The following is a 26,209-nucleotide window of genomic DNA, read 5'->3' as shown; positions in this document are numbered from 1 at the left end:
ACCAAGAAAAAAAACCAAACACTTGAAAGAATGATAATTGGAGCTTTGTCCTAAAATACTCATCATCTCCAACGGATTTGAATAAAGAAAACTCAACTTCATGATCGTATTATTAAATAATCTGAATAAAGAAAACTCAAATTCATCTGCTAGTTATTTACCATATAAATTTGTACTAATTTCAAATTATTATTTTAAAGACTTGAAATTTATTTATATAATCTGAATAAAGAAAACTCAAATTCATGAACTACTTACTTACGATATAATTATACTAATTTCAAATGACTATTCTAAAGACTTGAAATTTATTGTAATTAATATAACTATAATGTAAATAAGTAGGGACATGAATTTGATTTTTTTTTTTTTTGGTTTAAGTTACATAAACAATGAAAATGTATTTCAAATTCATGGATCTTGCATGATAATTATCTGAATTACGAAAATAACACTACCAGAGCCCTCACACAAACAGAATGCTCAATGGGATACGAAAGTGCAGGACTGTCGTTTGATGAAGTTATACAATTTAGGGCGATAAAACTGCATTAGTTACTGAAAAAACAAACAAAATATCTCCCAACAAAATGTAATAAACGAGACAAGATCTAGAAACTTGCTAAATAGTCTAGCCCAGCACACCATTTTATCACACGACAATCGAGTGATTAATAAAACATGAGACGAACTACTGCTAAAAGCTACCCTCTTTCAGATATCAGAAACCAACCTCGGGCAATATATTTTTTGTCCTTCGCGGTTCGATCGGCATCATCATCCCAGATCACAGAGTAATGGTGGGAAAAAGTATTAAAAATGACATATTCTCAGGGCAAACGGAAAGATATTTGTGCTGTTGAGAGTTATTCTTTGTTGACTACCAGTCTCTCTTGATTTCAAATATATAGTCCAATTCCAAGTAGCATCTGTTATCGTCGTCAAGGAACTGCAAACATCATGTTGGTGAGAGTTAAATGATACATTTCTATATTGTTTACACATTTCAAGTTTGTACTATACATATCTAGCCACGATTTATGCTGGCATGGCCATTTGGAGAGTTAGAATATGTGGCAATCCACTATTCAAATTGTTGTGGCTTAGTTATTAATTATAACTTTCACGAACAACTGATCGTTGAAATTTAATACGTGATTTAGAAGATTGATCGACAATATAAATCAGATATTGTGAGCATTCAACTTGATAATAAAACACAACGAATTTACGTGGTTCAGTCAATTGACCTACATCCACGGGAGAATAACCAAGTTTTATTGATGTTTCAACTGAAGAAAGAATAAGCCTTTCTGATACAATGTTTTGCATTCCTTTTATAGACGTCAAATCCAGTTCCACAAGATCCATGGACTCGTCCCATGTTGTGATTATCTAGATTTGATCTTCGTATATCAATCTTTCCAGCTGTTTGTGCTTATCGTGACAGGCTGTAAGCAAGGAGTCGTACGTCTCTGAAAGACTCCATCAGTTAGCTTAGTACTGAATTATCAGTTGCTTGGGTTTCAACTGATGTTTCAGCTGAAGTATCAGTTATTGTGCTCAACTGATATCAGCTGAAGCATCAGTTGTTGTGTCCAACTGAACATCAGTTATTCCATCCAACTGATATTGGCTGATCCATCAGTTGTCTTATCCAACTGATATACGTGACTGAGCAGCTCCTTGTTTCCGACTACCAGTTTGAATTGTCCAACTCTTTGTAAGACACTTCCTCAACAATCTCCACCTTGTCTTCAAAAGTTGGCTATTCTCCATTGATAGGCTCATAATAGTTATATTTTATTGTTGTCATATCTCTCATTGTTACCACTTCCAACGTGCTTAATTGCCACATTTTTGTGTGATTTTATTGTAGGTGGAAGTTTTCTGCTCTTGCGGTAAATCTGGGCTAAAAAGGATGATTTTATATCACAATTAAAGTTGCCGATTTGATCTTAGTGTAAGACGTAGAGCAGAAAAATTCAGAAGATGTTTTTGGATAAGGCGTGACCACGCCTTATGACTACTCCTCGGCTGCCTAGTGAGAGTTGAGGAATATTCATATCAAGGAATAAATAGAAGATAGAGTTTTTTCCATAACAAAACTCTATATTCTTAGTATGATATTTTCTAATATCTTTTATTTTTTAGTAATTAGGTTTAAATTTAGATATTTGGGCTTTTATACCTTTTTGGACCCAAAAATGAAAACAATTCCTTTTTCTTCCCTACACTACAAAAACGTTCAACAAGGCGGCAGAGAAAATTATTATCAAACCAATCACCACTCTACAACTCAAGAAGAGAGAAGAAGAAAAGGGCTCAAGAATTTCTCACCTCCTTTCCACACCTTTAGGCTAAGTTTTATTTTTGATTCAAGGGATATTGTTACTATTTCGATTTATCACTGTGAGGCTTTTTGCACTTTAATTTAATATTCGTGTTTTGTTCAAGTATTTGTTGATTTATGATTTATTTATATGAAAGTTGTATATCGATTAATCTGACAATTTAATTTGATATATAATTTTCTACGGCTATCCATGAATTCAGTGATCCGTAATTGTCATGAACGATTGGTACATGAGTAGCGATAGATTAGGTGTGTTGTGCTATCATAGCATATTTAATCTAAATAAATCAACGAACTCGATCTATCAATTGCAGCTATCTCGATTGCTAGATTTTAGGATTAACTGTTTTCACAAAACGAAAATGCTATTTTTAATTAATATGGAACGCTATCGTGCCCAGTTAATTATTGATAAGTGTTGACTGGATGCTGGGTTTGGTCAATTAATTTAGGAAAACGCAAGAATTTTAGCGGCTATCCCTATAATTCTAAGGTTAATTACTTGTAACTGCATGAATAAATAATATGTTAGTCGATGAACAGTGATATAATTGGATAGTAAAAATCCCTTGAATCGAGCTTGGTAATATTAATTTACATTTCATTAGTTATTCATCTTGATTAGTTATTTCTTCTTGCATGTTAAATTTAGTTTAGCATTTTATTAAATTCATATCAAACAAATCCCTATTTTATTTGCATTTTACTTGAAAGAAATCATCTCCCTTTCCCTGTGGATTCGACCCTACTCACCATTACACTCATTATATATAGAGAGTAGGAATTTAAGTTTGGTGGGTCAACGACAGCACACCAACGAACTTTTCGAGCCGGTTCGAATAATATTTGGTTCGAGCCGAACGCGAACATGTTCGAATATTTTTCGAATCGAATTCGAGCTAAAATTATANCCCTAGTTAGGGCTATATATTCTGCTTCAGTAGTGGACAAAGCAACAACTGACTGAAGCGTTGATTTCCAACTGATCGCAGTACCATAGAGGGTGAAGACGAAACCAATTAGTGACTTTCTTTTATCAAGATTTCCAGCATAATCTGAATCTACAAAGCCTATAACTGGTTGGATTACATCTTCTTGTCTTTCAAAACATAATCCCAAGTCAGTTGATCCCTTTAAGTATCTCAAGATCCATTTGAAGGCTTCCCAGTGTACTTTTCCAGGGTTGCTCATGAACCTTGATACAACACTAATTGCATAGGCTAGATCTGGTCGACTGCATACCATGCCATACATCACACTGCCTACTCCACTAGAGTATGGGATGAGTTTCATCTTTTCCCGTTGGTCATCACTTTCAGGCGACTGATCACATTGAAGTTTGAAGTTTTGTCCTAGTGGTGTTGACACTTCCTTTGATTTATGCATGTTAAAACGTTGCAGTACCGTTCTGATGTATGATTCTTGACTTTAGAATAATCTCTTTGATCTTCTATCTCTCTTGATCCGCATCCCCAGTATCTTCTTTGCTTCTCCCAGTTCCTTCATCTCAAATTCAGTTCGCAACATGCTTTTAAGAGTTTTTAGCTCTTCCTTGCTAACACCAGCAATTAACATATCGTCTACATATAACAGTAGAACTGTTATCACTTTGTTGTCCACCTCCTTTATGTATACACAGCTGTCAAATTTACTTCTTGTGAAGGATATTCGGGTCATGAATTCATCAAATCGTTTGTACCATTGTCTAGGACTCTGTTTCAAGCCATACAACGATTTCTTCAGCAAACATACCTTATTCCCATCTCCAGTTTTTATGTAACCCTCCGGTTGTTCCATAAAAATGGTTTCTTCAAGTTCTCCATGAAGAAACGCAGTCTTTACATCGAGTTGCTCGAGTTCAAGGTCCAGTTGTGTAACCAATGCGAGCATTATCCTTATCGAGCAATGTTTGACAACTGGTGAATATATTTCATGGAAATCCACACCTTCTATTTGTGTAAATCCTTTTGCAACAAGTCTGGCTTTGAATCTAGTTGGTGTTGCAGTGGAAGAATCTTCTTTAACTTTGAAGATCCACTTGCATCCAACTACTCTTTGACCGTGTGGTTTGTTTACTAACTGCCAGGCCCTATTCTTTTCCAGTGAGCTGATCTCCTCGTCCATAGCAGCAAGCCATTTGTTTTTATCCTTGTTAGAGATGGCTTCCTTATATGAGGTCGGTTCTGAATACTCCACCTGCTCTGCTATTGCGACTGCATAGGAGATTATGTCAGCTTGTGCAAATCTTTGTGGTGGTCTTATTTCCCTTCTTGCTCGATCCCTAGCAAGCATGTAACTGGTGTCCTTTCCTTCTGAATGAATTTCTTGTTCTATGTTGCTGTGTTCAGTTTTGACTTCCTGATGTTCATCAACCCTTTGTTTCATATCCTCTCTTTGATCCTCCACCTCAATTTGTAAGTTTGAATCATTCATTCCTTCTGTCAATGAATTTTTGTTTCTACATGTGTATCCCATCTTAGATTCATCAAACGTTATGTCCCTTGAGTTGAAGCATCGGGGTCATGTAGGCTCAAGATTCCAAACTTTATAGCCCTTAACTCTCTCTGGGTATCCTATAAAGATACACCTGAGAGCCCTAACGTCCAGTTTGTTTTGTTTCACATGAGCATAGGCCAGGGATCCAAATACTCTCAAGTTTGAGTAGTCTGAAGGGGATCCTTTCCAGAATTCCATAGGGGTCTTGAAATTTAAGGCACTTGATTGACACCTGTCGATCAGATAACAAGCAGTCGTAACTGCCTCACCCCAGAAAGTTTTTGGTAATCCAGCATTCAATATCATGGCCCTAACTCTTTCAAGTATTGTACGGTTCATGCGTTCAGCCAGGCCATTCTGTTGTGGGGTTCCTGCTACTGTCAGGTGTCTTGTAATGCCTTTCTGCCTGCATAACTCCTTAAACTGTTCTGACAAATACTCCAACCCATTGTCAGTCCTTAAATGTTTAAGTTTCTTGTCCAGTTTGTTTTCAACTGACCGTAGCCATTCTTCGAATTTAATGTATGCTTCATCCTTGGATTTCAATATATAGACCCACACTCTTCTTGAGTAATTATCTATTATTGTCATGAAGTATCTTCCCCCTCCATGTGTTGTAGTTTTAGAGGGTCCCCATAAGTCAGAATGGACATATTCAAGGGGTTGTTTTGTATTATGTTTTCCTACCCCAAACTGAACTCTTTTAGCCTTCCCCAGTATGCAGTACTCACAAGATTCTAGACCTTGAATCTTGTCTCTACCCAGCAGATTCTGTCTTGATAGTTCAGTTAAGCCTCTTTCACTCACATGTCCAAGCCTTAAATGCCACAGCTTGGATGTGTCTTGTTTGCTTTTTATCATCGAGGCTCCCCCAACTACTGTGTTGCCTAGGAGTGTGTATAGTGAATTTTGTAATACTGCTTTCATTATAACCAGCGAGCCCTTTATTACTTTGATGCAGCCCTTCTCAGATTTAAAGGAGTAGCCATTTGATTCAAGGGTGCCAAGCGAAATCAGGTTTCGTTTTAATTCTGGAACATACTTTACATCTGGTAGGATTCGGTCTATTCCATCTTGCATCCTTAATCGAATTGTGCCTATTCCTTTGACTTTACATGATTTGTCATTCCCTAAGAGGACAAGTCCTTGATCTGATTCTTCGAGGTTCTCAAACCAAGATTTTGTTGGACACGTGTGGAATGTGCAGCCAGTATCCAAGATCCATTCTTTTGTGGAATCATGTTCGGCTATGGCTAGAACTTCAGCAGAGTCATATCCATCTGAGGCTACTGCTGCTTCTCCATCGTTCAAGGGTCTGTCCTTTGAGGCCAGTTTGAATTGTCCAACTCTTTGTAAGACACTTCCTCAACACAAATCATATCCGCAGATAGGTTGAATTATTGTAATGCAAAGAGATGAAGAGGTAAATCAGAGACACGTAGCTATGTAACCTGTGTTTTCGCTGAGTATGATCCTCTAGCGAATATGCCAGAAGGGGTCGTCTCTTCGGGCATTTCATGCGTGTAAGGTTCTTCCCGAGGACTGAAGGTTCCAATCATCTCTTTCGTGCTGTCCACTGTGAAAAGAAGAAATGGAGAAGTAAATTAAATATTTCACCAAATCCTTTTCGATTAAACGGCAATTATAACAGATATATAGAGGGAACAGAACCTTTGAGGCCAGTTTTCCAGACAGTGTTCTTGTACTTCAGACCCGATACAATGTTGTTGTTGACCTGGAAAGTAAATTTAAGGCGGTATCGGCTCCCCTCTTTCAAAGTAAACCAGGGGCCCTTTGGATTTCCAGCTTCAGGGATTGGAAGAAATATATCATCCCTAGCAGGGGATTTTATTGTGAGGCTCGAGATTTTCACTTCTGGATCAAGGGTTTCTACAATATTGCAGCACAGAGAGATTTATCAAATAACTTATATTCCGACACAGATTAATATTACTGTGCAACCGATACAGCAGAAGTTTACTGCAATAACCAAGTTAACTTAGCTTTGTACCATTTTCTGCTAAACGAATGCCAAACGTAGCACTTAAAAATACTGCAATACAAAGTTAACTGCAATAACCAACATAACAGCAAAACTCTATACATGTTCAATCACTATAACTTAGCTTTGTACCAGGATGCCCTGTATGACCTTTCAGTGCGGAAATATGTGCTAAATTGCTAATCCTCAAAAATGAAGAAAGCAGACCCGTGAAAACCGAAATCAATGACATATTTGACAAGGGATCTCATATTTAGTCTACATCCACGTCACTCAAAAATTTCTTGTGCAAGATCCACTAGAATCTGAGTTTTACATCCGACCGTAATGCCAAACCATAGTAAAATTGCATGTGCAATTAACGTGGATAAAAATTAACAGGAAAAATTCATAACAATGTTATAATGATAAAAAAAAAATTACCTCGGACAGAATTAACATCTACACTCCCAAGAAGTTGTTCCTTCCACCTCCTTAGACTCTCATCATCCTACCCTCCAAATAAAAAAACAAGAAACGAAAACTAATTACAAAGGAAAATGAAGGGCAATGACCATAATGATAAAAAGATTGCCTTTTTTCCCCTCGAGGAAATGAAGAAACCTTGTCTTTCTCGGATAGCTCTTTGAGAGTGCACTGAGGCCCCAACTGTATCTTAATTTCAGTATCTTCCTCTTCCTCATCCTCATCCTCATCCTCAGTGGCATAAAGAGAAGTTTCACTCATTTGTTTGCAAACCCTTCCGCCAGAATCAGGTTCGATTTCCGGGTCTTGGTTGTTTTCACAGGATTTGTTAGTCTCGGAATCGGGGTTGCCTACTTTTCCATCACCTTTGTTCTCATAAAATCCCATGCTTTTGGAACTTGATACAGCTCCAACAGCCAAAGACATGAACAGGAAAGAAATTCAATGGAAGAATCTCAAAATACGCAAAAGAAAACAAAAATGGAACCCGTGCTTCTACCACCACCCCACCAATGTCACAATAATGAGAACAGCAAAAGAGACCCCCGACAGGCACCAAGACAAAGCAAATAGAAACTAAAGACAAAAACTTTTATACTAAAATAAACAAAAAATTAAAGAATCCGATGAAAGGATAAGGCCCCAGAGAACTAACTAGAAAAAGGACACCAGGAAACCAAAGAACTACAGAAATAAAATATGCGAACAATTTTCTCAAGGGGAGTTTAAATAAAATAGGAAAGTGGTCATGTGGACCTGTGGTGATCCGAGATTCTGCATGAATATGGGAAAGAAATTTTCCAAGAAAAACAAAAATGGAGAGAGAGAGAGAGACGATCGTGAAGGTCACTAACTTACTTTCGTTGGAGGGAAGTTCAACGAGACAGGGTGGACTTGAATATAGGCATAGGCATTCTTCCTTAAATTTGACTTCTCTTTGATTGGCTACGGTGGAATGCGGCGTACGTGCACCCACTTGAAGTTTATCGCGTTCAATTACCAATAGAACCGTTGTACTTTGAATGAAAACGAGAGGGGGACTCTCTTCACATGGCCAACATTAATTTTGTTTCATTTTAAAAAAAAACATTAAATTTTGTTGGTGCGTTCCATTACATCCTACCTAAGTGCTTTTCAAATCGTGAATCGAAATTTGAACTATAAATTATTTTTGAATTTTTAAAATCCTCAATTATATATGAATAATTCATTTGTATAATTTAAATTAGTTGATGTATATTAATTAAATTTAAGCCGGGTCTCATTTTCTTTATCTTTAAAAAATCATATACTCATAATACTTTGTAATATGGTTGTGAAATTATTGAATTCAATTATTTTGATTGCCTCAAATTGTATAATTATTTCTTCAATTGTTGAAATTTATCTTTTAATTCAAATTGATTCAAACGTGACCAAACCAGAATTTTAATCATCAGGAAATGAAACCAAAACCGTATCCAAACATTACAATTCGAGTTTCATCTTTTATTTTGAGTAGGGAGTATTAGTATTAGTAGTATAAGATTATTTATGTTACATTTGGATCGAAAGACAGTAGCAGTCAAGTAGGTTAACTAACTGTTACGGGATCAACTCGAGAAGGGACTTTATGTTGCATTGGCAAATGATGACTTTGTTAAATTAATTTTCTCCCCACACTTTTGAAGTCAAATCAATCGCAAATATAGAGTAACATTAACAACCTTTTCATTTCAAGATATTATTTAGACAATGTAGTAGTTTTCTACACGTCTAAACAATGATATGTTAGTTGATAATCATGCAATTATTTATAAGATAAAACATGTTTCTTCATATAACTATATAAAATATTATTGTTTTGTTTTGAAATGTGATGCAAATGCCTCTGCCTGCTTCCCAAATAGTAGATAGAAATTTGGTAGTTATTGGAAAGATTGAACGCAGATAAGGAAGGATTCTGCAGGCTATATCGGAACTAACAAATACCAATATTTCTACAAAAATCAAGCATACATAGAAGTTCTTTTGGGATTAGAAAAAAAAAAAGGATCACCTGAAACAGAATCAACTGCTTCTCCATTTCCCCACAACTCGTTCTTTGGCGGAAACATATCGAGTCATCTCCTCCTGAGGTGTGTCGATATTTTCCCCGCCAGGATGTATCATGTTCGAGATCTTTGACGTCAAAAAGGTCAACCCAGTCCGAGTTCCACGAAGAGCAAACAACAAAGGATTAAATACAACAGCAAGCATCACGTCCCCTTTTCCCACAATCAGATACTGTATTAATAAAACTATAAATAAGATATTCTGTGTGTGTTTTAAGCAAAAGTAGACAGAAGGAAAGATTTTACTTCTAGGAGCAGATTCCATGAATACCGTTGAAAACACTTACCACAACAAGAATACCTAATATTGTAAGACTTGCTTGTTGTGCTTCTTGCCAAAAATGGTCACCATCAGACCCACCAAACCATCTGCCCCAGCTAAACCAGCCATCACCTCCTGAATTTCCTCCTCCACCTGCTTCCTCTCTCCTTTTAATTTCTTTGTCCCATTTCTCGAACTCCATTTTCTTTCCACCAAGGGCATTTTCTAAGGCTTTGCGAGCCTGTTCCTGCAATTCATAAATATTTAAGGGTATTAACCAAAGAGGAAAATTCACCGAAAGTAGGGTTCAATTAATTCAAGCCAATGTTATCATTTCCAATATCTCTAACCTAATTATGCGACAAAATAACCTTCTGGCGAAACCAAACTCTAAACACTACTGCGCTATTCTTTTGATTAACTTCGCTGAAAAGACAGTGTTGCATATCATTTCTGTATATGAGGAGTTCAGTTCTATTCTTGAAATCAAAATCACACATTACCCAAACGATGTGCCTTCTCTCAAAGTTGTAGTAGACAATTGGATTTTCAATGCTTCTGGCTATTGAGCTACACTCACTGAAAACTTCTAAAATCAATCAACTTCTGCAATCAAGATAGGTAAAATAATCATGCCCACATCTGATGCAATCAAATTAGCTTACCATAAAAGTCTATATAGTGGTGGGAAAGGGCTCGAGATCACTCAAGTTGTCGAGAAAAAAGGTACCAATACTCTTCTTAGATATAAAACAGCAGATAACTAACATATAGAAATACAGAACACCAAAATGTGAAATGAAACTCAAGATTTCAACATATGAGCAAAAATTGAATTTTGATGAGTTTGAAAATGAACATAAAAAGTTGAAGAAATACTGCTGAAAGTTTTAGGCTTTTAGCAATTTAGCTACTTCTTTAAGATTGCGGGTGTTAACTACAATAGTTTGAAGTCATCATGCATCGATCAGGTAAAGTAACTTGGTATAGTACTGTAGATTGACAAAGGCCTAGGAAGAATCACCATGAAGAAGCATTAGGATCAAATAAAGGCCATGGTAGCATAGTTTTGAGGCTTTGCCCAACCAGTGCAGTAACATTTTTGAAATATGTTATATCCAAGACGAGACCATCAAAATAGCATTGGGGTGCCAAAGATCTAACACCAGGTTACCACATTTGGATTGAGGGTCTTAGAATCAGAATATTTCACAGAAATTGGATCAGGATCAAGTTGTAAAATTCTTGTCGATAGGATCCTTATTGGATGCAACTATTAATGGCTAACATGTAACTGATGAATGAACTACGAAGTAAAAAATGAAATTCATGTAGTCTAAAAACAGAGGATAATTTCTTCTTAACTGATCAGTTTGCAGCCACAGCAGAGGATCCAAATCCGTAGAATTGTAAGAAATTGGAAGGGGATAAGGACCTGTTTGCGGCTGTCGGAGAAGAGGCAATAAAACTTCCCGTTACAGTCGAGACTCTGCTGAAGAGAACTCCACGTACGAATTGAGCAAGTAGCGGTGGCCAGATTTCGCCGTGGCCCGCGGTTGAGGTGGCACTGTGTTTGGGTTTTACACGGGATTAGTGGACGTAGGCCTGCGACATGCGCCATTGTTCTTTGTTTCGACCGAGCTTGTGACGGATGACCGCCCCAAAATCTAATAGTGATTTCCCAAACCTTCCTTCTAACGTTTTTGGCATTTTTTTCCTTTTGACACGTTTTTAGACTTGTTAGTTTGCTGCCAATTTGGATCATTTTAATTAAATAAAAAAAATTGAGGAAATTAAACATAATTTTTATATTATTTTTATAAATATTTTGAAAAGTGAAACCATAGGTTGAATGAATTTAGTGAAATGGTAGCATGAAAAAAAAAAAGATATATAATTAATAATTATACTGAAAATAATTAGTTCGAAAATTATTAACATGTGTAAAATATATCAGATTTTTTTAGCCAACCAAACACTTATTTAATAAATATACTTCATGGTCACATGCGCTAGTTTATGCACGTATAAATGCATTTTGTTCTAGAATATTAAATGAATCAAATTTTCCAAAAAAAATAAATAAATCAAATTCGAGAATAGTGTTTTTATAAATGTAATATGCTTAATATATCGGCACTGCATGTTATATATGAATGTGTCAAAATTGAGAGAGGCACGACTTCTTTAAAATTAAAAGGGTTAATTAATCTGCAAATTATATTAAATTGCAATGCAATGTAACCATAGTTTATTTTGACAAAACAAGAAGATAGGCTTGAGTTCGTAGAGTGACTAATATTTGATCTCCATTACATGTGTTTTGAGGTGGTTGAGTTTATGCTCAAAACCGGTTAAAACTTTTGACAAGAAGATTTTGTAAGCCAATATCGTAGTTCTCGAAAGATGAATAAAATAGTGTAAAGTTTTAACAAATACAGAAGGTCGAACAGAAACAAATGAACGAAAACAGTAAATCAAACTGAGACATGTACAATATCTTTAAAACAGATTCATTCTCTTTGATATGTGCTTCGTAGATCAAGCTGGACAAATGTTTTCCAGGATACAAGAGGACAACTATTAATAACCTAGCACGAAGGTACTACTTCGACGAAATAAAGAAGTACCTGAATTTTATCACGGGTTGGAGAAGAACACCAAGAGACTAAGACACAAATAGAAAGGGCACGAGAGAGAGCCTCCTAATCAATCATTCTTACACTTTCACAAAGTGTAACTCAATATAATCTCACTAATGCTAAGATTATTTTCTTTTGTGGGACACTTTTCATTTCATACTTAACTACTCATAAAATACTTATCTAATTTCCATTCAAAATGAAAAAAAAAAAAAAAAAAAACTCAATAGTCCAAAGTCCAACAAATTTAGCCATTGTTAAAGCTCAATGATATAATAATAATGTTAATGTGAAATAAGAGTTGAATGAATCTATCAAAATATGATTAAATGACCCCCTATCGAAAGTTATGCAGATTTTGATATGTTATAATCTCTTTTGATACAAAATGATGTATTCTTCTGGAAATCAACTCTACAAAAATGTTATGCCTTTTGTATTCATAAAAATATATATATCATATAGAAGAAGTAAGTGTCAAATACATTAAATATAGAAGCACATGAATAAAACAAGAATGGATAGAAAACAATGCTTAGGCCTATTCCCAGCAGCATCTAAGGCCTCAAACACTAGAAATTTCGTCAATGAAACACAAGAACGTCTTAATTGTTAAAACAATATTATAGAACATGATGTGTGTTCAGGTAGTATGTTACAGTAACTGTTCAGGTAGTATGTTACAGTAACTGGTACGATTAAATGTAATATATAAAAAATTGGTTACTGAAATCAATAAATTTATTAAATGTAATCGTAATCAAGCTTAAAATCGAGCACCGCATTGAAATTCATTTCATGCAAGTGGATACCCGTCCGATCATTTCACACGTGGAATCATATCAGTGGCTCCTGCCAAGAAATCCGTGGGCCCATCCACCGCCCTTCCTTCATATCTCAATCAACTTTTTTTACCTTCAAATTCACCCACGGAGGAAATATTATATGTCCGAGGGTCTGACGTGGCGATTGTGATGCGCCACGCGTACGGGACCCATGTCACGAGTGTACTGTATTTAAAGCATCCGATGGGTCCGACACAGTTAATGGATTCGAACTAGAACCGAATGGTAACCCCACGTCAGACCCCTTTGATTTGATTTGATTGCCTTCTTTGTTAACAATCTTTCTTTTTTTTTAAAAAAAACATATAAATATAAAATAATTATTTAATTAAATAAGACTTAAGATGAGACATTAATTGATAATATATTTCTATTTCATCTAATATTTAACTCAAATTATAAAATAAATCAGATGTATAAATCGATATGTTATTTATATTTATTGATTTATAACATCTTTATCATACACATTTCTTGATCTTTATCTCATCATTACATATAAATTAGTCGTTGCGTTTCATGTTTGGCTCAATGTGGATGAATTATATATGAAGCTCTTCCTTTTCCGACAGAACAAGCATTGTGCCACTAAGACCACATGGTATGAAAACGGTCCATCATTTCAATTCATATGTAATGATTTTCATGTACACTCTAATTTAAAAGACCCTATATTCATTCAGCATCGTACATCAATCTCATGTGTATATATGCTCTGGTGAAAATAGATTTAAAAAAAATTTAAGAAAAAGAAAACTATAATTGCTATGTATCTGTCCTATAAGATTGGCTTAACATGACAGCGTGATGAGGATGATGGTTGCCCACATGCCATACCGCACAAAACAAAGAATAAGCTATTCAAGAAAAATAAAAAAGGGATGTGAAGAGGGTAATGTGATTTGGCCTCCACCATGTGCATTGCCTATTCAAAAGCACCCTTCCTTTTGTATTATAATATATCATAATCTATCCACAGTACGTAGTAATAAATCTAAGTGTGGGATCAATAGCTAGCATAAAAAAAATATGGCAAAAACTTGTGTGAAACAGTCTCACGGATCGTATTTTATGAGACGGATATCTTATTTGGGTCATCCATGAAAAAATATTACTTTTTATGCTAACAATATTACTTTTTATTGTGAATATCGGTGGGGTTGACCGTCTCACAGATAAAGATTCGTGAGACCGTCTCACAAGAGGTCTACTCAAAAAATATATGAGCAAAGGAAGGAGATTGAATGGGTATTACAAACCCCAAATCACAACTCATTAAGTGAATTGTGTGTAACCGAGGAGATCATAGTTTAGTATATTAAGTACATATATACCATAAAAGTACTTCAATTTAGAAAATGGGAGATGAGAAAAAAGGGACAAAGTTGTAAAATTTATGTTATTTTTCAATTCATTCTATAATTCATATGCAATTATAATTCTAATTATATTGTATATCCACGCACGGAATGAAAATCTTGACTCCTCTACATGCTATAATTCTTATTACATTATATAATCGACCCTTAATTTTTATACAACAGCGTATTCTTATTCTTTTACGTACTATAACCTTATGTAACAACAATTAATGATAGTGGCCAACACTTGTCTACTTTTTAATATTTTTTTCATTTTCACGTGAAGCAAAACCTTTTACAACCAGGATTCACTAACGTTTCCTCTATTGGACATATATTTTTTTTCTTACTTTTTAGCTTCTACCATTTCTCTATCATTATTTAAAGTTAGTATTGGGGGTTTAAATCCCCTATAAATACCCCCTCAAACCCGTTGTTTCATATCACCAAATAATCACAAACAAAGCTACTGCGGTTCATCTCTTCTCTGACCTTTACCATCTCCTACTTCTTCCATTCTTTCAAACACTTTCCAAAAGCACAATGGCTACAGCTGAGGTATTGGATTTCAAACTTTTTCACCATTTGAATCGATGTACCTTTGTTTAAGTTTGCATGCGTGCAAGGATTCAACACTTCATGAGTGTGGTCTTGAATCTTGATCTTGCCGTCTCATGAATTTAAGAAAGTATAAGAGCTGCATTCGCTATTTATATGATCAAATCATATGTCAATCCAGATTAGGATCTTTGTTGATAAGAAAATAATATCATGGTTTGTGATCGAAGTAGTGATCCTTTTGATCTATGTATATATGATCAGATTTTCTTTTGAGTTGCCTTTTATATGACTCACAGACAACAACATTGGTGTTTATGCAGGTGGAGTCGATTCAGGTCCCAGTTTCAGAGTCTGTTCCAACAGAGGATGTGATCGCCACCACAGACAAAGCGGCGGAGGAAGAGGTGACGGAGGAAGCACCACCAACGGAAGTAACAGAAACCATAGAAGCTGCAACACCGGTGAAGGAACCAGCTGCTCCTGTAGCAGAACCTGAGAAAGACGTGGCAGATGATCACCCAGCAGCAGAAGCTGTAGAGGAAGAAGTTTCGACAGAAAAGCCTGCAGAGGAAACGGCTGTTCCAGAGGTGGCAGAGCCGGCTACTGTTGAGGAGACTCATGAAGAAGCTGTGGCCGAAGTTGAAAAGCCTGCAGAGGCAACAGCTGATCCAGTGGTGGCGGAGCCGGCTGCTGTTGAGGAGACTCAGGAAGAAGCCACCATCGAGCCAGCCTCTGAGGCTGAGCCAGAGGCTCCAGCTCCGGTGGAGGAATCAGCAGCCACGGTTGAAGCGGGGGAGGAAGTTCCAGCTCAGAAAACTGAGGAGTGAGGTGTTCAATGAAGTGGGAAGTAGTGTTGGATCCTTCCGGCTGCGGGCCGAAGTTTGGTTTAAGTTTGTTATCTATTTATTCGTATTTCTTATAATTTATTGCCCGTTTGATGTAAGGAAATTTGTACTTGCGTATTGTGGTTTTAAATCGGAAAGCTATTTCAGGCCTTTGTTGGGTCCTAATAAGTACTTAGCCAGTTGCAAATTAAAGAAGGTGCGACGGAAGTTATGAAATGTAGCCTTTCTTTTTTCCTGGATAAAAAGGCCTGCTAAATAATTTGATGCAATGTCATCATCCATCCATATATTTAAATTAACAAAAAATTGTTTACATGGATAATATATACATAGTGTGTGATGAAATTGCACATTCTTGTTATATTGCAAGTGATGACACATTGCATAAATTGTTGGGATGGTTTTTGTAGGAACACACACACTCACACACCACAATCTACCGCCAAAATGATAAACAACTAAAATTATAACTTTAACATTTTGATAAGTTGTAAAATCTTGTTAACCCCAAGTGCGCAAAATCTATATTTTATCTGACAACAAAAAAGGTAATTAGTTAGTTCAATAAATGGGGTGGGCCATATCACTGAAAAGATGTGCAAAACTAAGTGAAAGGGATCACCCTAAAGAACAAGAATCTAGAAATGCTAATGAAACTTTTATCATTGTTGACCTGCATACTATCTCATATAAACAATAGACATATAAACAATAGACAACAGAAATTAACAATCTTTTATCACAGAAAAGATGCGAGAACGACATTGTCATGCATCATCTAGACTCTAGTTCCAAAATAATTAAAAGAGTTTTCATCTATCATGTACAACTACATACAAATCTTTATGTGCAGTTGCAAGCACAGTATCAAAAATTGCAGCTTGATCTCACCAAGTCCCAAAGCTGCAACCTACATGCTCTTGAGTAATGATATGAAGACGATCTCGCATCATGGCCATTGAAGGGTAAGCAGGGAAACATAACCGGTAAAAGCATGTGTGTGAGGAAGGCAGCCGATCAAGCGACTCGGATGTCTTATAGATGTAAAGTCGAGAAGCCAAACCACTGAAACCTTCAATTGGTAAATACTTTATCGAGGTCCAGAAGAAGAGGAGAACCTTTTTCTGCTCTGCTGTCATACAGCCGACAATCTGAAGGAATGAAATTTAGTTATATCACTAAAACAATAAGAGACTGCCAGTACATAAGAAACTTTTAGGCCATATACATTCTTGACACGTACCAGAAACACCAGACCAGAAAGAATATAAGTTAAACATGTGAGAACATGGGGTACCCACCTTCCAAAACCAGGATATCTGAAAATCTGTTTCTTTGAAGCCATGATAATCTGTATTTGCTTTCCAATCATCTACCGAAATTGCACTCTCACTGCCATACAGCATCCTGTCAAGATCTTCCGGTTCCAAGCAGTAGAAGAAAGATCTCTGGAGCTGCCGACAGCTCATTATATCAGCAAAACCTTGAGCAAAATGAGCTACCTGTTCCGAAATAGCTACAACAAAGCGATGTTGAATTAGAGAATCAACATAACGCTCCCGGTTTTTACTATCCACAACCAAGCTTTTCCCACCAGGACACAGCTCAACAATCTTCATCGATCCCATTTCCTCGATTTCATGAACAAAGGTTAGACCCAAAGCATCCTGATCGACAGCCTCAGCATCCATCTCCAAAATTTTCTTGCAGCTACTATATAAATAGGGGTCTGCATCTCGAATATCTTCTAATGAAATACCATATCCAGCCAACAGCGAAAAGAATACACGATCAAATACTATGCCAACTTGTACTCTGTGCATCAAGGCTAACGCAATTACCCTGCCAGAGAAACGAAAATATTTGAGGTGCAAAGGATCCATCTTGGATGCTGCAATCAAAACAAAGCATAGAGTAGATATTAGTAGTCTTATCATGAATTTATCCACATTCTAAACGAAAGAAGCACACGGTCTAAAATCAATTTCCAACTTGTTCAGGCATAAATTCAAAGTATGTTACAACAAAGAGAAACAATTTGAAGTCCAGAGCATGAAAGAATGATCCAAAAACTGGACACAAATTGGGGATTAATGTCAATAAAAAGAGCAAAAATGGGAGTTCCAGTGCAAGGTTACATATATAATGTGCTGCCAACACCCCGGGGGGGGCAAACCATACAAGATCACAGAATGTCAAATTGTTGCACGCATCTTGATAAGCTGAACTAAAAATCTGCTTGACACTGTAAAATGCTGTAACATAAACTACAATTTTCAGAATCTAAAATGCTTGAAACTGTAAATTGTGATGAACAGACATGTGCTGATTGATGATAACTTGAAGCATCTACTAACATATAGTATGCCCTAACCATGCCACATAGGGAGTTCAAAACATATAAGATCTTATGATGCCAAAGGTAAGCCTTCTAAATAACTGAGAGGTAACTTCTAAGCATTCATAAATGAATTTACAACTCATTTTACATAAAACCAATTTTTTTTGAAGATGTCATCAATTTTTAAAAGAACAGGCGAAGCATGAAGGCAAAAAAAAAATGATGACTCAAAGTGTACAACTGATCAACCTAATCTAAGCAAGTACAGAATTATCACGAAGTGCAAGAAATCAAACATCTACATCAAAGGAGAATCTCTTGGTTTGGCAAAATCACACGAGTGAAGACGAGAAATTTAAGGTTTCCAAGACAACCAAGGAGTGAGACTTAAAAAACTGATGGTAGGATTGAATGCCAAATGCAGTATTAATATGTCATAGCTAATAATAGTACAACATAGATCTATTAATAAAATCAAATGTCATAGCCAATAATGGTACATCTCAGAACTTCTAAACCATGCATCAATCCCAACACTAAATTTCAACCACGATACCGGTAGGTAAAATTATCGCTCCAAATTTCCAATAATTGCACCGACTTGCAACTCATGATAATCGAATATATAGCCTTGGCAGTTCTACAATTCTACAACTGAATATCAGCCACTATACGGACTATAAAGAGTGTTAATGGTGTAATTCAATTTTTTTTAAATCGTACATCGACTAAAGCACCGTTTTTTGATTGTTTCTTTATTCCATATCATTAACATTATTTTCATACTAAATTACAAGAGCAAACTGTCCAGAAGATTCAGTATTGTTAAAACATATACATATAAAATGAGTGCACCTCTTTGATTTCAAAATAGTGCAATTTATATTAATATGACGTCTTCCACTGGCTCAAGTGATTACCTTTCCTCCGCAATGCATGTATAGTGAATTGCGTCGCACAGTGTAACAGCACAATCTCAACCCTCAGGCTCAAGATTGGTCTTGTCTTGTATAGTTACTACAGAGGCTTTTCTACTGTTATGGTTCGCATATCGCAGGTAGAGCTATTCGCTACATTTTCTTTCACGTTCATCAGGTAACCAAGGTGTTTTCACATGATTTCCTACACACCGAGTATACTAGGGATTGAACGTTTTGATCATACATCAAACTAATCCAAAAGCCAACAGCCAACAGCCACAACCTTGAAAGTTCAGAAAATGGCTACTTATTCTGTCTCAGTTCGTTATTCTAGTACAATTAAATTGATTTGTCAACAGTAATTAGCACGTATAAAGAGGAAAATTACAAAGTGTGATGTTACATAGCTCTATTTTGCTTATATTTTCGACTATTAATTAGATATGTCAAAGTTGGGAAAAAACAAGGAGCGCTATAAATAGCCAAGAATCCTCATGTATAGAGTGAACAAAGACATGCCTGGATTTGGAAAGAACCTTCGACAATCGTTAGGGCAAGCCAAAAAGAGAGCATTTTGAGGGTTGAATATCGCTTGGCATACCAAGAAAAACCACTCTCGTAGCACACCAGGACCTGTTGCCTCCTCATTCTTAAACTCCATGAATAAACCAGCACGTAAAGATACTGCATCTGCATTTGCAACGTACTCAAATGATTCTGACAACAAATGCATTCGGTCAATGAGCATCTCATGCATCTCCTCATATTCATCCTTCACATCAGGAAGCATCATCATTGCTAAATGACGCCTTGCCTCAAAATTGGTCACCTCCTTATGCTCAAGAATCCATTTATGATCGTCACTTCTCTTGGCAAACTTAACAATGAGGTAACACAATGCAATCTTCCTATGCTTCATGATCTCCCAAAACTCCTCTACGCAGCCAAAAAAAACTTTTGAAATACAATTAAGCTCCTTCAGAATAGCAAGGTATTGGCACCATCCAAAGAAAAGAGTGTCAGGGTCCAGTTTCATCATCAAGTTCACATGCTCCTCAACTTTACCCAAGCACTTATCCATTTCCCTCATTAAGTCAACAAAAATCCCATGCAAAAGAGCAATCTCCTTAGCGTAACACACTGGGAAATTATGGAGTTCCACACATAAGGGAACTTTAATAGGTCCACAGTAGCCATCGTGCCTCATGATCTCATTGCTCACAGGAACCACAATTGCAGTGAAATCCCTCACATCACTCAAAGAAGGCCCCACAAATGAGCTTGATTCCATACTCAAAGCCAAATCACGCAATAGCTTGGTGGCCAATTCACTAACAAAAGGGAATATGTCACGAAGTCCAATCAATCCCTTATTTTCTCCTATTTCGATGCATTCCACTATGCCTGCCAAACTACCACGACATAATATATACAAGGGATCACCAGTTCCAGCCGCCCTACTCAACGACCTACAGAAGTCTAAAATTATGGGTACGCATTGATGATATGTATGCTTAGGCAAAACATTCTTACTGGAACTAATAAACTGTCTGATGGCATCTTCCGCAGTATCCCTATTAGGTTTATGGCAAGACATATATAGCATCACCAGCGCAGCTGGAGCAGAGGACGCAGTAAAAATCTGCAGGTGTCCATAGGCTTGGTCGGACTCTGGGTGCGGCGTCATAGTCAAGAACTCCAGGAGCATCGATTTCACAGTTTTTGCGCGAGGCACAGAAAGAATGGGTGCCGGAGGATTGTTCTTGTAGAGAGAGAAAATCAAAGAAACAACATCGTTGATCAGCTGCCAGGCCTGGGGGTGCTCGGTGCTCCGCATTCGGCCAACCAAATTCAAACTTGCATCTTTTTGTACCTCGCACTCGGCCAAAGTCTGTTCCCACTGCAACTGCTTGCCACGGTAAATCAGTCTCTGTTCGATGACGGGCAAACCGGTGATCGATTGGATTTTCTCATGAATCGATTTGATTGTGTCGGTACACTGCGCCTGGAGCACTAGGGTTCGGTCGGAAAGCATACGGACAAAGAACTGGAGACGGGAGGAGCCGTCGGCGGATGATCGGGTGCGGGAGGAGTGGGCGGAATCGGATGACGAGGGGAGAACGGTCTGGTCCTTTCTCATCCTTGTAGGGTTTACAAAGAAAACAACGTTGTCTGCATAATCGTCAAGCTTGCGCTTAGAGAGAGACGACGACATTTGAGGGCAAGAACTAGGGGGGTTTCACGGCGGGCCTGTGCCCATGGAATCCGAACCCCGTCCGCCACAGGAAGAAAAACCACCTCTTTTGCAGCGCGGAATTTGAGTAGAAATTGCCAAAGAATTTACAAGGAAACTAGTGCGCGTGTGTGTCTCGGTGTGTGAAAACAGGAGAGTGACGAAGGTTTGGCAGTCAGTGGGCTGTATATATGTGTGTGAAACGCAACGCTATGTGGGCGAAATTACCCATTTAGATACTCATTCCCGCGGATACTTTCGTCCTTTTAGGGTCACCCTTAATAATTATATAATATATGCAATAAATAATTAAAAAATTATTATTATTTTTATTTATTTATTTCTTTCTTTCTTTCTTTCTTTTTTTTTAAACATTTCTTTCTTTCTTTCTCACTTCCGAATAATTATATGTTTTAAATCAAAATTGAATTAATATACACGTAGTAGCTATTATTATATTTCTTCAAATAACGTTTTCAGGAACTGTATGACTTTTAAAAAAAACAATAAATAGAAATAAACCCAAAATATAAGCAAGCAAATTTTGAGTATCTTTTGACATGTATATGCGAAAAGATTCTTTTTCCAATTATTTAAAATTAGTTAACAAAAATTTGGGTCAAATTAGATTATTGGGCCTTAACAGAAAATATATGTGATTCTTCATATCAATTATCCGACTCTTGCAAACTAGGAAACGAACTAAAGCCCAATCTAGAAATTGGGTCAAATTAGAAAAAAAATCTTGATCACAAGCTTTGAGCCCAAATATAAAAAGAAGTTTGTATAAAGACGAATGACGTGCACACGTGTTTTTTGTTTTTTCAAAGATTGTACACTAACCATTTTACAATTCATTATAGCACTATACATATAATTATTATATATATGTAAGTATATATACACTATATTATATATATATATATATATATAAGTAATTTACAATTCAACGAACGCAGTCCAAGTATCTGTAGTCTATTTTTATATTTCATATCTTATATTTATATATTGTTGATCTTATTTTCCTTTATTTTTGTCCACTTTTCATAATTAAAACTGAAAAAAAAATAAAATATATAGCGAATATAACGTAATCCAGTAGAAAGACTTATATATACGGGTTATGGGTGTCGAAATCAGACCTGACCACCAACTCGATACGGTTCAACTCGAAAAAAATCAGGTTTGAGTTTGAAATTTCGGGTTCGGGTCATATCGGGTTGGACCCGATAGTTGACCCGAAAAAATTGATCGGGTTGGGTCGGGGTTGACCCAAAATTTTTAATTTTTTTAAAAAAATATAATTAATAAATATTTCCTGTATTTTTATATATTGTATTTCTGAAAAAAAATATTTATTGTATATTTATATCCTAAATTTTCTTAATTTAATATTTATTTTGTACATTTTTTATTTTTTAAACAATTGTTTATTTAATTTAGTAAATATATTTTATTTTTCTACAATTAGACTTTTAAATTTAAATCATATCTATTAGAGAGAAATTGTTATTTTATGTTTAAATTAAAATATTATTATTTTTTTAATTTTATTTAATTAAAACAAATAAAAAAAATCGGGTTAGTCAGGTTGATCAGGTTCGTGTTCGGTCAAGTTCGAATTGAACAATTTTTAAATAGTACTATACACCAACCTGACCCACCCGAATTGACACCTCTATACGTGGTCACACTTAGATATAAAATAAATTCATTAAATTTCAAAATTTACAATTATATAAACACTTAAAAAAAATTAAAATATTATATCTTTTTACGACGTTTTTGCGATAAACATATTTGGTAGACTCCTCTTGACGAGCAACACTCATCTTCAAAATATGTCAACTCAAACTTCTTTGGAAACTATGTATTGTTATATATCAAAAACGTCATCTTCTTCTCCATATGAATGAAGCACAAGGCTTGAATTAATGTGTGTATACCATGAGCAATAATGCGAACACTCAGAACACATAATGAATTATGTGACACTGGAAAAATCTTGTTGCATCACACACAACTACCGATATACGTTTTCTTCGTGTTTGATCTATGCAAAAAAAATATTACCGATATAACTCACATTCTTTCCCTGGAGGTGTAAATGAACGCAGAAGATAAAATCAACAACCAACAAATCAACTATTGCAGACCTCCACAACCTATGGCCACACTCGATAACCTTCCAAATGAATCAAAATTCTAATTTATAGAGTATCAAAGATAGAATTAATCTTTTCAAATAGAATAAATATATGTAAACTCATATCTTCATGATATTATCTTTCAACATATTTATCATATCTTCAACAAATCGCGAAATATATTAAAACAAATATCTTCTTCCGTTATCTACACATCTTCCATATCTAGCCAATATTTTTTAATTTTCTTGACAAAATAAATAACAAAAATTAAGCCAACAAAAATACCAGTCATTCAAAAAACTTGAAAATCTGATTTGAGTCCGATGTAACATATTGTTAAAATATCGAGTAAATCATGAACTGTGTGTGGTTCGGGGATCATCTTACATTGATTTTAAGAATACTGAATACATGCATGATAACCCTAAACAATATGTGTATCTCTTACATTGAAAAACGTGATCCGTTTTATTTAGTAAAAATGTTTAGGGAGTCAAACAACTATAAAAACTTACCAAAAAATGAAAGGGATTTTCGTGATCACACAAATATCTCCAAAATTCAAGAAATTAGAATCGGAAAATATATAACACTGGCAAAGAACCATAAAAACGACATTAAAATTCGTTAACTTATCTCACAAAAAAAAAAAAAAAAAAAAACTAGAATGGCGACTAAAGTCGACATATTTCTCATCACCATTGAATTCTTGCTGGCGGCCTTCATTGTTGTCGATATCTTCGGTGGCCTGAAAAGCATCGAGACGTTAGACGATGTCGCTGATGGCAGTGGATTAACCACAAATTTAACAGGCGACGATCCTAAGGTCGTAAATATCGCGAATTTTGCGGTGGACGAATACAACAAATACACGAACAGCGAGCTGAAATTTGTCGAAGTTGTTAAAGTTTTATTTGCACAATCAAGTTACGTGGTTTTGATTCAGGTGACGGATGGCTTTGAGTCCAAGCAGTATGCCGCCATTGTCCAGGAGCGAGGGGCTCAGAGAGGACTTGTCGCGTTTGACGAATATCCTGGCCATGGTTTGTAGTAAAACATTTGATATTTTATTTATATTTTTTTCAAAAAAATTGAATAAAATTCTAAACATATATTTTGTATCTCAGTGTGTTTATTTCTCCATTCCGATCGTTGATCTGTCGCTCATATGTATTAATTTTGAAATTTTTGGTGGCCCAAATTAGAGTTGTATATTAAATTCATGGATGGTTGATAAGTGTCACGCCCCGAGACCGAGGCGTCGGTGACATCCGACATTGTTTAACAGTTACTTGAAAACAATTAAGCCTCGTATCGAAATGCCAAAAACCAGTCTTTTTCATAAATAAAACATTGTCTTTACTTTGACAATAGAATAAAAATACATCAAGATTGCGGAAGCGAAATAAATACAAAGTCTTGAGTCTAAATCTTTTGGTGCGATCACCAGCCCCAGAACGTCTCATGTTCCTCCTCGCTCCATTGTTCTTCATTTTTATCTGGGGATTGATGTAACGGGTGAGTGCTTTGGGAAACACTCAGTAAGTAGGGGCCGATCGATTACCACAAATACATATAAAGATAATTTTAAAACATCTTTTAACAGACTTTCAAAACTTATCATATCAAACATTAACCGAATCAGACTCGAAGGGTGAAACATAACTTATCAGAACAATTCAGAACAGATCAGATCAGAACAAACGGAACACTGTTATTCATCTCGTCATCCATGGTCAAATTGTCCCCCATATGTTAGTCCTCTAAGGGGTGAGGCCAAAACACAGTTTTATACCCACTGATGGGGGCCATAACACAGTTTTATACCCACTGATGGGGGCCATAACAGAATTTACAATCGTCGTTCCATATCCAACTCGAATCATAACAGTGTATTACAAAATCAGATTCATCAAACAGTACTTATCAGAATTATGAGAGGACTCAGCAGATTCAAAGAACGTCGAGACCAGAAGAACATATCGTACATCGATCGAGATTTTATAATACATAATATAGCATTTTTCGAAAATGATTTGACACACATACAAGCATGTCATACTTATAGAAATTTTAAATTAGAAAGAAATACATAGCAAAAACCCACTTACCGAATTCGAAGGTGTAGTTTTCGAAATTGCCAAGTCCTGAAGTACAACTCCCGTTGAATTTCGGTCAGACGGTGACCGAAACCTTGCAGTATTTTGCCTAGATTTATGAAGCAAATCCAGCAGCATTTCGACGTATCTTCTGATCACTCGGACTGCACGAAGCCTTCCCCCTTTTTCTTCTTGCCTTAGACGTCGAAATGGAGAGTAGAGGAGAGAAGAGGAGAGGGATGAATTTTTGTGATGATTTTAGGTGTGGTCTCTTCAACATACAATGGTGTATTTATAGGTGAGATTTTGCCCTTTGAAATTCCTCATGGCCAACCCCTTGCATTCCAAGCAAGTATTAATTGTGTTCATTCATTCATCCATGCACACCAAGAGTCACTTTGGTATATCAAGGGTCATCTCTTTCATAATAAATTCATCCATTCACACCAAGAGTCACTTTGGTATATCAAGGGACATTTCATGCATAATGAATTTGTCTCATCCCTTTGATTGTATTCGAAAATTTCGGGTTCTCACA

The 26,209-nt window shown here is 36.0% G+C and overlaps 5 protein-coding genes across 6 annotated transcripts; 2 read left to right on the top strand and 3 right to left on the bottom strand.

Moving 5' to 3' along the window:
- Window positions 1-466: 466 nt before the first annotated feature.
- LOC140988122 (rho GDP-dissociation inhibitor 1-like) lies at window positions 467-9,496 on the bottom strand. The gene is made up of 6 exons (XM_073457066.1): window positions 9,358-9,496; window positions 7,458-7,726; window positions 7,278-7,344; window positions 6,524-6,742; window positions 6,304-6,428; window positions 467-949 (listed from the first exon to the last, which is right to left on the bottom strand). The coding sequence occupies exons 1-6, from the start codon at window positions 9,413-9,415 to the stop codon at window positions 881-883; spliced, it is 807 nt and encodes a 268-aa protein (XP_073313167.1). The 5' UTR covers window positions 9,416-9,496; the 3' UTR covers window positions 467-880.
- LOC140988123 (uncharacterized) lies at window positions 7,590-11,346 on the bottom strand. 2 transcript variants are annotated; one of them, XM_073457068.1, is made up of 4 exons: window positions 11,110-11,346; window positions 9,700-9,921; window positions 9,358-9,584; window positions 7,590-7,726 (listed from the first exon to the last, which is right to left on the bottom strand). In XM_073457068.1, the coding sequence occupies exons 1-3, from the start codon at window positions 11,293-11,295 to the stop codon at window positions 9,369-9,371; spliced, it is 624 nt and encodes a 207-aa protein (XP_073313169.1). In that variant the 5' UTR covers window positions 11,296-11,346; the 3' UTR covers window positions 7,590-7,726; window positions 9,358-9,368. The 2 variants fall into 2 exon arrangements, with proteins under 2 accessions (XP_073313169.1, XP_073313168.1); XM_073457067.1 differs by having other exon boundaries at window positions 7,590-7,716.
- A 3,576-nt stretch (window positions 11,347-14,922) lies between these two features.
- On the top strand, window positions 14,923-16,103 carry LOC140987270 (uncharacterized). The gene is made up of 2 exons (XM_073455717.1): window positions 14,923-15,080; window positions 15,404-16,103. The coding sequence occupies exons 1-2, from the start codon at window positions 15,066-15,068 to the stop codon at window positions 15,908-15,910; spliced, it is 522 nt and encodes a 173-aa protein (XP_073311818.1). The 5' UTR covers window positions 14,923-15,065; the 3' UTR covers window positions 15,911-16,103.
- Window positions 16,104-16,567: 464 nt separating this feature from the next.
- LOC140987587 (E3 ubiquitin-protein ligase UPL5-like) lies at window positions 16,568-21,597 on the bottom strand. Its single transcript, XM_073456153.1, has 3 exons — window positions 19,709-21,597; window positions 17,230-17,819; window positions 16,568-17,079 (listed from the first exon to the last, which is right to left on the bottom strand). Exons 1-3 carry the CDS (start codon window positions 21,402-21,404, stop codon window positions 16,816-16,818), a joined length of 2,550 nt encoding a protein of 849 aa, XP_073312254.1. The 5' UTR covers window positions 21,405-21,597; the 3' UTR covers window positions 16,568-16,815.
- A 2,642-nt stretch (window positions 21,598-24,239) lies between these two features.
- On the top strand, window positions 24,240-24,623 carry LOC140988509 (uncharacterized). Its single transcript, XM_073457511.1, has one exon. The coding sequence runs from the start codon at window positions 24,240-24,242 to the stop codon at window positions 24,621-24,623; it is 384 nt and encodes a 127-aa protein (XP_073313612.1).
- The last annotated feature ends 1,586 nt before the right edge of the window (window positions 24,624-26,209 follow it).

Source organism: Primulina huaijiensis, chromosome 11 (genome assembly GCF_012295235.1).
Source record: "Primulina huaijiensis isolate GDHJ02 chromosome 11, ASM1229523v2, whole genome shotgun sequence".
Classification (NCBI taxonomy): Eukaryota; Viridiplantae; Streptophyta; class Magnoliopsida; order Lamiales; family Gesneriaceae; genus Primulina; species Primulina huaijiensis.
Note: the sequence above shows the minus strand (reverse complement) of the source record. Positions and strands in the feature narration are given on the sequence as shown.